The sequence below is a fragment of the Engystomops pustulosus genome, chromosome 4 (assembly GCF_040894005.1).
Source record: "Engystomops pustulosus chromosome 4, aEngPut4.maternal, whole genome shotgun sequence".
Taxonomy (NCBI): Eukaryota; Metazoa; Chordata; class Amphibia; order Anura; family Leptodactylidae; genus Engystomops; species Engystomops pustulosus.
The window spans coordinates 209,409,962-209,423,051 of NC_092414.1; the positions used below are offsets into that span (position 1 = coordinate 209,409,962).

At 40.2% G+C, this 13,090-nt stretch overlaps 1 protein-coding gene across 2 annotated transcripts in view; it reads left to right on the plus strand.

Moving 5' to 3' along the window:
* Nucleotides 1-13,090, plus strand: part of LOC140128237 (complement C3-like) — a 71,848-nt gene that overhangs the window by 40,226 nt on the left and 18,532 nt on the right. For both annotated transcript variants that reach the window (XM_072149793.1, XM_072149794.1), the window contains exon 21: nucleotides 510-722. In XM_072149793.1, the coding sequence (XP_072005894.1) occupies nucleotides 510-722 (213 nt within the window). The remainder of the gene's footprint in view (nucleotides 1-509; nucleotides 723-13,090) is intronic.

Consider the following 13,090-nt stretch of genomic DNA (forward strand, 5'->3'; position numbering starts at 1 on the left):
GAATTCTACAAAGGACAGTTCATACCCTACCTGGTGGGGCTAGTAGTTTAATGGGGTAAAATCTGGTGACAGCTTTAAGGTCTTCTGTTTTTTTAACACCAGCTATAAAATGTGCACAAATACAACACCCACGAGGAAAAAGGAAGCTGATAAATGAGCCACACCCACAGGGAACAGGAATCAGCTAAATAAGCCCCGCCCCCAAGGTCAAAAAAGCTAACTTAATGAATCCTTCCCATAAAGAACAAGGAAGACGCACCCTCAAGGAGCAAATGAGACAATATATGATGCTTACCCCCAAGGAGTAGAAAATGATTTGGTGACTTGGTGGTTCTGTAGAAGTTGTGTTAGGGGCAGATATGTCCAATATTCTTTTTGCCATCATGTATGGAAAAGATACATATGCAATACAAGTTTAAACTTGCCTTACTGGATTGGAGTATAATACTATGATTATATTATTATTGTCAACATACGAGATTGTTCTCATTGCATCCTAATCTGTCTAGGTACGAGTAGACCTGACGTACAATGAGAAGATGTGCAGCGCCGCTACAGCCGAAGCCAACTTCCGCCAGATCGTCACTTTGGAGCCAAATGCCGCCCTAGTTATCCCATTTGTTATTGTTCCTCTAGAAATTGGAAACATTAAAATAGAAGTGAAAGCTTCAGTCAAAGATTATTTTCTGACAGACGGAGTGGTTAAACATTTGAAAGTTGTGGTAAGTTATAGAGACCAAAAAAAGAGTGACCTTTCCCCCAACAAACACATATCTACAAGAATACTGCCCCCTATGTACAGGAATATAACTACTATAATACTGCCCCCTATGTACAGGAATATAACTACTATAATACTGCCCCCTATGTACAATAATATAACTACTATAATACTGCCCCCAATGTACAAGAATATAACTACTATAATACTGCCCCCTATGTATAGGAATATAACTACTATAATACTGCCCCCTATGTACAGGAATATAACTACTATAATACTGCCCCCTATGTACAGGAATATAACTACTATAATACTGCCCCCTATGTACAGGAATATAACTACTATAATACTGCCCCCTATGTACAAGAATATAACTACTATAATACTGCCCCCTATGTACAGGAATATAACTACTATAATACTGCCCCCTATGTACAAGAATATAACTACTATAATACTGCCCCCTATGTACAAGAATATAACTACTATAATACTGCCCCCTATGTACAAGAATATAGCTACTATAATACTGCCCCCTATGTACAAGAATATAACTCCTATAATACTGCCCCCTATGTACAGGAATATAACTACTATAATACTGCCCCCTATGTACAAGAATATAACTACTATAATACTGCCCCCTATGTACAAGAATATAACTACTATAATACTGCCCCCTATGTACAAGAATATAACTACTATAATACTGCCCCCAATGTACAAGAATATAACTACTATAATACTGCCCCCTATGTATAGGAATATAACTACTATAATACTGCCCCCTATGTACAGGAATATAACTACTATAATACTGCCCCCTATGTACAGGAATATAACTACTATAATACTGCCCCCTATGTACAGGAATATAACTACTATAATACTGCCCCCTATGTACAAGAATATAACTACTATAATACTGCCCCCTATGTACAGGAATATAACTACTATAATACTGCCCCCTATGTACAAGAATATAACTACTATAATACTTCCCCCTATGTACAAGAATATAACTACTATAATACTGCCCCCTATGTACAAGAATATAACTACTATAATACTGCCCCCTATGTACAAGAATATAGCTACTATAATACTGCCCCCTATGTACAAGAATATAACTACTATAATACTGCCCCCTATGTACAGGAATATAACTACTATAATACTGCCCCCTATGTACAGGAATATAACTACTACAATACTGCCCCCTATGTACAAGAATATAACTACTATAATACTGCCCCCTATGTACAAGACTATAACTACTATAATACTGCCCCCTATGTACAAGAATATAACTACTATAATACTGCCCCCTATGTACAGGAATATAACTACTATAATACTGCCCCCTATGTACAGGAATATAACTACTATAATACTGCCCCCTATGTACAAGAATATAACTACTATAATACTGCCCCCTATGTACAGGAATATAACTACTATAATACTGCCCCCTATGTACAAGAATATAACTACTATAATACTGCCCCCTATGTACAGGAATATAACTACTATAATACTGCACCCTATGTACAAGAATATAGCTACTATAATACTGCCCCCTATGTACAAGAATATAACTACTATAATACTGCCCCCTATGTACAGGAATATAACTACTATAATACTGCCCCCTATGTACAGGAATATAACTACTATAATACTGCCCCCTATGTACAAGAATATAACTACTATAATACTGCCCCCTATGTACAGGAATATAACTACTATAATACTGCCCCCTATGTACAGGAATATAACTAATATAATACTGCCCCCTATGTACAGGTATATAACTACTATAATACTGCCCCTATGTACAAGAATATAACTACTATAATACTGCCCCCTATGTACAAGAATATAACTACTATAATACTGCCCCCTATGTACAAGAATATAACTACTATAATCCTGCCCCCTATGTACAGGAATATAACTACTATAATACTGCCCCCTATGTACAAGAATATAACTACTATAATACTGCCCCCTATGTACAGGAATATAACTACTATAATACTGCCCCCTATGTACAGGAATATAACTACTATAATACTGCCCCCTATGTACAGGAATATAACTACTATAATACTGCCCCCTATGTACAGGAATATAACTACCATAATACTGCCCCTATGTACAAGAATATAACTACTATAATACTGCCCCCTATGTACAAGAATATAACTACTATAATACTGCCCCCTATGTACAGGAATATAACTACTATAATACTGCCTCCTATGTACAGGAATATAAATACTATAATACTGCCCCTATGTACAAGAATATAACTACTATAATACTGCCCCCTATGTACAGGAATATAACTACTATAATACTGCCCCCTATGTACAAGAATATAACTACTATAATACTGCCCCTATGTACAGGAATATAACTACTATAATACTGCCCCCTATGTACAAGAATATAACTACTATAATACTGCCCCTATGTACAGGAATATAACTACTATAATACTGCCCCTATGTACAAGAATATAACTACTATAATACTGCCCCCTATGTACAGGAATATAACTACTATAATACTGCCCCCTATGTACAAGAATATAAGTACTATAATACTGCCCCTATGTACAGGAATATAACTACTATAATACTGCCCCCTATGTACAAGAATATAAGTACTATAATACTGCCTCCGATGTACAAGAATATAAGTACTATAATACTGCCTCCGATGTACAAGAATATAACTACTATAATACTGCTCCCTATGTACAAGAATATAACTACTATAATACTGCCCCCTATGTACAAGAATATAACTACTATAATACTGCCCCCTATGTACTGGAATATAACTACTATAATACTGCCCCCTATGTACTGGAATATAACTACTATAATACTGCCCCCCTATGTACAGGAATATAACTACTATAAAACTGCCCCCTATGTACAGGAATATAACTACTATAATACTGCCCCTATGTACAGGAATATAACTACTATAATACTGCCCCCTATGTACAGGAATATAACTACTATAATACTGCCCCTATGTACAGGAATATAACTACTATAATACTGCCCCCTACGTACAAGAATATAACTACTATAATACTGCCCCCTATGTACAAGAATATAACTACTATAATACTGCCCTCTATGTACAAGAATATAACTACTATAATACTGCCCCCTATGTACAAGAATATAACTACTATAATACTGCTCCCTATGTACAAGAATATAACTACTATAATACTGCCCCCTATGTACAAGAATATAACTACTATAATACTGCCCCCTATGTACAAGAATATAACTACTATAATACTGCCCCCTATGTACAGGAATATAACTACTATAATACTGCCCCCTATGTACAAGAATATAACTACTATAATACTGCCCCCTATGTACAAGAATATAACTACTATAATACTGCCCTCTATGTACAGGAATATAACTACTATAATACTGCCCTCTATGTACAGGAATATAACTACTATAATACTGCCCTCTATGTACAAGAATATAACTACTATAATACTGCCCCCTATGTACAAGAATATAACTACTATAATACTGCCTCCTATGTACAGGAATATAACTATTATAATACTGCCCCCTATGTACAAGAATATAACTACTATAATACTGCCCCCTATGTACAAGAATATAACTACTATAATACTGCCCCCTATGTACAAGAATATAACTACTATAATACTGCCCCCTATGTACAAGAATATAACTACTATAATACTGCCTCCTATGTACAAGAATATAACTACTATAATACTGCCCCCTATGTATAGGAATATAAGTACTATAATACTGCCTCCGATGTACAAGAATATAAGTACTATAATACTGCCTCCGATGTACAAGAATATAACTACTATAATACTGCCCCCTATGTACAAGAATATAACTACTATAATACTGCCCCCAATGTACAAGAATATAACTACTATAATACTGCCCCCTATGTATAGGAATATAACTACTATAATACTGCCCCCTATGTACAGGAATATAACTACTATAATACTGCCCCCTATGTACAGGAATATAACTACTATAATACTGCCCCCTATGTACAGGAATATAACTACTATAATACTGCCCCCTATGTACAAGAATATAACTACTATAATACTGCCCCCTATGTACAGGAATATAACTACTATAATACTGCCCCCTATGTACAGGAATATAACTACTATAATACTGCCCCCTATGTACAATAATATAACTACTATAATACTGCCCCCAATGTACAAGAATATAACTACTATAATACTGCCCCCTATGTATAGGAATATAACTACTATAATACTGCCCCCTATGTACAGGAATATAACTACTATAATACTGCCCCCTATGTACAGGAATATAACTACTATAATACTGCCCCCTATGTACAGGAATATAACTACTATAATACTGCCCCCTATGTACAAGAATATAACTACTATAATACTGCCCCCTATGTACAGGAATATAACTACTATAATACTGCCCCCTATGTACAAGAATATAACTACTATAATACTGCCCCCTATGTACAAGAATATAACTACTATAATACTGCCCCCTATGTACAAGAATATAGCTACTATAATACTGCCCCCTATGTACAAGAATATAACTCCTATAATACTGCCCCCTATGTACAGGAATATAACTACTATAATACTGCCCCCTATGTACAAGAATATAACTACTATAATACTGCCCCCTATGTACAAGAATATAACTACTATAATACTGCCCCCTATGTACAAGAATATAACTACTATAATACTGCCCCCAATGTACAAGAATATAACTACTATAATACTGCCCCCTATGTATAGGAATATAACTACTATAATACTGCCCCCTATGTACAGGAATATAACTACTATAATACTGCCCCCTATGTACAGGAATATAACTACTATAATACTGCCCCCTATGTACAGGAATATAACTACTATAATACTGCCCCCTATGTACAAGAATATAACTACTATAATACTGCCCCCTATGTACAGGAATATAACTACTATAATACTGCCCCCTATGTACAAGAATATAACTACTATAATACTTCCCCCTATGTACAAGAATATAACTACTATAATACTGCCCCCTATGTACAAGAATATAACTACTATAATACTGCCCCCTATGTACAAGAATATAGCTACTATAATACTGCCCCCTATGTACAAGAATATAACTACTATAATACTGCCCCCTATGTACAGGAATATAACTACTATAATACTGCCCCCTATGTACAGGAATATAACTACTACAATACTGCCCCCTATGTACAAGAATATAACTACTATAATACTGCCCCCTATGTACAAGACTATAACTACTATAATACTGCCCCCTATGTACAAGAATATAACTACTATAATACTGCCCCCTATGTACAGGAATATAACTACTATAATACTGCCCCCTATGTACAGGAATATAACTACTATAATACTGCCCCCTATGTACAAGAATATAACTACTATAATACTGCCCCCTATGTACAGGAATATAACTACTATAATACTGCCCCCTATGTACAAGAATATAACTACTATAATACTGCCCCCTATGTACAGGAATATAACTACTATAATACTGCACCCTATGTACAAGAATATAGCTACTATAATACTGCCCCCTATGTACAAGAATATAACTACTATAATACTGCCCCCTATGTACAGGAATATAACTACTATAATACTGCCCCCTATGTACAGGAATATAACTACTATAATACTGCCCCCTATGTACAAGAATATAACTACTATAATACTGCCCCCTATGTACAGGAATATAACTACTATAATACTGCCCCCTATGTACAGGAATATAACTAATATAATACTGCCCCCTATGTACAGGTATATAACTACTATAATACTGCCCCTATGTACAAGAATATAACTACTATAATACTGCCCCCTATGTACAAGAATATAACTACTATAATACTGCCCCCTATGTACAAGAATATAACTACTATAATCCTGCCCCCTATGTACAGGAATATAACTACTATAATACTGCCCCCTATGTACAAGAATATAACTACTATAATACTGCCCCCTATGTACAGGAATATAACTACTATAATACTGCCCCCTATGTACAGGAATATAACTACTATAATACTGCCCCCTATGTACAGGAATATAACTACTATAATACTGCCCCCTATGTACAGGAATATAACTACCATAATACTGCCCCTATGTACAAGAATATAACTACTATAATACTGCCCCCTATGTACAAGAATATAACTACTATAATACTGCCCCCTATGTACAGGAATATAACTACTATAATACTGCCTCCTATGTACAGGAATATAAATACTATAATACTGCCCCTATGTACAAGAATATAACTACTATAATACTGCCCCCTATGTACAGGAATATAACTACTATAATACTGCCCCCTATGTACAAGAATATAACTACTATAATACTGCCCCTATGTACAGGAATATAACTACTATAATACTGCCCCCTATGTACAAGAATATAACTACTATAATACTGCCCCTATGTACAGGAATATAACTACTATAATACTGCCCCTATGTACAAGAATATAACTACTATAATACTGCCCCCTATGTACAGGAATATAACTACTATAATACTGCCCCCTATGTACAAGAATATAAGTACTATAATACTGCCCCTATGTACAGGAATATAACTACTATAATACTGCCCCCTATGTACAAGAATATAAGTACTATAATACTGCCTCCGATGTACAAGAATATAAGTACTATAATACTGCCTCCGATGTACAAGAATATAACTACTATAATACTGCTCCCTATGTACAAGAATATAACTACTATAATACTGCCCCCTATGTACAAGAATATAACTACTATAATACTGCCCCCTATGTACTGGAATATAACTACTATAATACTGCCCCCTATGTACTGGAATATAACTACTATAATACTGCCCCCCTATGTACAGGAATATAACTACTATAAAACTGCCCCCTATGTACAGGAATATAACTACTATAATACTGCCCCTATGTACAGGAATATAACTACTATAATACTGCCCCCTATGTACAGGAATATAACTACTATAATACTGCCCCTATGTACAGGAATATAACTACTATAATACTGCCCCCTACGTACAAGAATATAACTACTATAATACTGCCCCCTATGTACAAGAATATAACTACTATAATACTGCCCTCTATGTACAAGAATATAACTACTATAATACTGCCCCCTATGTACAAGAATATAACTACTATAATACTGCTCCCTATGTACAAGAATATAACTACTATAATACTGCCCCCTATGTACAAGAATATAACTACTATAATACTGCCCCCTATGTACAAGAATATAACTACTATAATACTGCCCCCTATGTACAGGAATATAACTACTATAATACTGCCCCCTATGTACAAGAATATAACTACTATAATACTGCCCCCTATGTACAAGAATATAACTACTATAATACTGCCCTCTATGTACAGGAATATAACTACTATAATACTGCCCTCTATGTACAGGAATATAACTACTATAATACTGCCCTCTATGTACAAGAATATAACTACTATAATACTGCCCCCTATGTACAAGAATATAACTACTATAATACTGCCTCCTATGTACAGGAATATAACTATTATAATACTGCCCCCTATGTACAAGAATATAACTACTATAATACTGCCCCCTATGTACAAGAATATAACTACTATAATACTGCCCCCTATGTACAAGAATATAACTACTATAATACTGCCCCCTATGTACAAGAATATAACTACTATAATACTGCCTCCTATGTACAAGAATATAACTACTATAATACTGCCCCCTATGTACAGGAATATAACTACTATAATACTGCCCCCTATGCACAGGAATATAACTACTATAATACTGCCTCCTATGTACAGGAATATAACTATTATAATACTGCCTCCTATGTACAGGAATATAACTATTATAATACTGCCCCCTATGTACAAGAATATAACTACTATAATACTGCCCCCTATGTACAAGAATATAACTACTATAATACTGACCTCTATGTACAAGAATATAACTACTATAATACTGCCCCCTATGTACAGGAATATAACTACTATAATACTGCCCCCTATGCACAGGAATATAACTACTATAATACTGCCTCCTATGTACAGGAATATAACTATTATAATACTGCCCCCTATGTACAAGAATATAACTACTATAATACTGCCCCCTATGTACAAGAATATAACTACTATAATACTGCCCCCTATGTACAAGAATATAACTACTATAATACTGCCCCCTATGTACAAGAATATAACTACTATAATACTGCCCCCTGTGTACAAGAATATAACTACTATAATACGGCCCCCTATGTGCAGGAATATAACTACTATAATACTGCCCCCTATGTACAGGAATATAACTACTATAATACTGCCCCCTATATACAGGAATATAACTACTATAATACTGCCCCCTATGTACAGGAATATAACTACTATAATACTGCCCCCTATATACAGGAATATAACTACTATAATACGGCCCCCTATGTACAGGAATATAACTACTTTCTTTTTCGTCCGTTCGGCAGCACACATATGGGATTTATCCCCTAGGTACTATCAGAAGAGAGCAGGTTAACAAGCAGTAGTAGACAATTAAACAATTAGTGTCTTGGCTGCCTCCCCCTATATAAGGCCGGAGCACACACACAACCCTTGTATTTCTTTTTCTCTTAGGTATGACAGAAGAGTTCAGGTCCTGTGTGTCTATCTAGATAATAAGTTTTCTAGGTCCTCTGTGTCTTTACACAGAACCCTTGGATGGAGCGGCCCGGGCTGTATACGCTGCATGCGGTCCCTCGTCCCGGAGGAGCCTGTGCAGCTATCCTGCCCTTACAGGGGTAATAGCTGAGGCTGTGGTGTGTATCAGCCACCATGTACCCGGCACATGAGATCGCTCCTGCATCTCCTACCTGCTGGGCCTTGTGGTTCATCACCCTGCGTGCCTCACCATCAGACGCCTGGATCCCCTCCTGCATAGGCCGCAGCTCAGGCTGTATACCATAGCACTGCTGGTCTCTGGCCTGGAGGAGCCCGTACAGCTATCAGATGCCTGGATCCCCTCCTGCATAGGCCGCAGCTCAGGCTGTATACCATAGCACTGCTGGTCTCTGGCCTGGAGGAGCCCGTACAGCTATCAGATGCCTGGATCCCCTCCTGCATAGGCCGCAGCTCAGGCTGTATACCATAGCACTGCTGGCTCTGGCCTGGAGGAGCCTGTACAGCTATCAGATGCCTGGATCCCCTCCTGCATAGGCCGCAGCTCAGGCTGTATACCATAGCACTGCTGGTCTCTGGCCTGGAGGAGCCCGTACAGCTATCAGATGCCTGGATCCCCTCCTGCATAGGCCGCAGCTCAGGCTGTATACCATAGCACTGCTGGCTCTGGCCTGGAGGAGCCTGTACAGCTATCAGATGCCTGGATCCCCTCCTGCATAGGCCGCAGCTCAGGCTGTATACCATAGCACTGCTGGTCTCTGGCCTGGAGGAGCCTGTACAGCTATCCTGTCTTTACAGGGGTAATAGCTGAGGCTGTGGTGTGTATGAGCCACCATGTACCCGGCACATGAGATCGCTCCTGCATCTCCCACCTGCTGAGCCTTGTGGTTCATCACCGTGCGTGCCTCACCAGCAGACGCCTGGATCCCCTCCTGCATAGGCCGCAGCTCAGGCTGTATACCATAGCACTGCTGGTCTCTGGCCTGGAGGAATCAGACGCCTGGATCCCCTCCTGCATAGGCCGCAGCCCAGGTAAGAGCCCGTACAGCTATCCTGCCCTTACAAGGGTAATAATACAGACTGTGCTGAGTATATACCACACATCACTGACACATGAGATCACTGCTAGTATCTCCTACCTGCTGGGCCTTGTGGTTCATCACCCTGTATGCCTCACCATGGCTCCTGCATAGGCCGCAGCCCAGCGCTGCCCCTGGTATTAACCATTTGTTCCCCTGGATGGAGGCAGCACATTGTATCAGTGAGTATATCCAGGCTGTATACCGGCCGCTGGCCTCTCATCCTCCTGTTTTCTCCTGCTGGAGATCTCTGCATATTGTACAGTATTTGCACTGTTACCACATGTTGTACAGAGATTTCCACGTGTCCTGATATCACTTGCAGTACAGGGAGCATTACATGTCAGCTCCTGGGATATAGATTGTCAGCTCCTGGGATATAGACTGTCAGCTCCTGGGATATAGACTGTCAGCGCCTGGGTTATAGACTGTCAGCTCCTGGGATATAGATTGTCCTGTCCTGGACATTCTGGTGTTTCTTGTGCACATGTGTCGGCCATTGCTATGTATTGGTGCATTTTCAATTTGCATTCACCTGTTGCAGTCATATCATGCAACCTCACAGCAGGTCTCAGCTGCCAGATAACCTCTGCCCTCTGCAAGACAAGGTAAGAGGAAGGCTCCTATATATTGCTGCTGAATGCATTGGTATAATGTCTACCTGCTGAATGCTCAGGTCTAATGTCTCCTATGTATCCCTGCTAAATGCATTGGTATGTGATAAGCATGTAGTCGGCCTCCGGTATGTGATGAGCATGTAGTCGGCCTCCGGTATGTGATGAGCATGCACTCGGCCTCTGGTATGTGATGAGCATGTACTCGGCCTCTGGTATGTGATGAGCATGTACTCGGCCTCTGGTATGTGATGAGCATGTACTCGGCCTCTGGTAAGTAATGAGCATGTACTCGGCCTCCGGTATGTGATGAGCATGTAGTCGGCCTCCGGCATGTGATGAGCATGTAGTCGGCCTCCGGTATGTGATGAGCATGTACTCGGCCTCCGGTATGTGATGAGCATGCACTCGGCCTCTGGTATGTGATGAGCATGTACTCGGCCTCTGGTAAGTAATGAGCATGTACTCGGCCTCCGGTATGTGATGAGCATGTAGTCGGCCTCCGGTATGTGATGAGCATGTAGTCGGCCTCCGGTATGTGATGAGCATGTAGTCGGCCTCCGGTATGTGATGAGCATGTACTCGGCCTCCGGTATGTGATGAGCATGCACTCGGCCTCTGGTATGTGATGAGCATGCACTCGGCCTCTGGTATGTGATGAGCATGCACTCGGCCTCCGGTATGTGATGAGCATGCACTCGGCCTCCGGTATGTGATGAGCATGCACTCGGCCTCCGGTATGTGATGAGCATGCACTCGGCCTCCGGTATGTGATGAGCATGCACTCGGCCTCTGGTATGTGATGAGCATGCACTCGGCCTCTGGTATGTGATGAGCATGCACTCGGCCTCTGGTATGTGAAGATCATGCACTCCGCCTCCGGTATGTAATGAGCATGTACTCGGCCTCTGGTATGTGATGAGCATGCACTCAGCCTCTGGTATGTGATGAGCATGCACTCAGCCTCTGGTATGTGATGAGCATGCGCTCGGCCTCTGGTATGTGATGAGCCTCTGGTATGTGATGAGCCTCTGGTATGTGATGAGCATGCACTCGGCCTCTGGTATGTGATGAACATGCACTCGGCCTCTGGTATGTGATGAGCATGCGCTCGGCCTCTGGTATGTGATGAGCATGCACTCGGCCTCCGGTATGTGATGAGCATGCACTCGGCCTCTGGTATGTGATGAGCATGCACTCGGCCTCCGGTATGTGACGAGCATGCACTCGGCCTCCGGTATGTGACGAGCATGCACTCGGCCTCTGGTATGTGATGAGCATGCACTCGGCCTCTGGTATGTGATGAGCATGCACTCAGCCTCTGGTATGTGATGAGCATGCACTCAGCCTCTGGTATGTGATGAGCATGCGCTCGGCCTCTGGTATGTGATGAGCCTCTGGTATGTGATGAGCATGCACTCGGCCTCTGGTATGTGATGAGCATGCACTCGGCCTCTGGTATGTGATGAGCATGCGCTCGGCCTCTGGTATGTGATGAGCCTCTGGTATGTGATGAGCATGCACTCGGCCTCTAGTATGTGATGAGCGTGCACTCGGCCTCCGGTATGTGATGAGCGTGCACTCGGCCTCTGGTATGTGATGAGCATGCACTCAGCCTCTGGTATGTGATGAGCATGTACTCAGCCTCTGGTATGTGATGAGCATGTACTCGGCCTCTGGTATGTGATGAGCATGCACTCGGCCTCCGGTAAGTAATGAGCATGTACCCGGCCTCCGGTAAGTAATGAGCATGTACCCGGCCTCCGGTAAGTAATGAGCATGGCCTGTGTTTTATACACTGTACCCACATCCTCTATC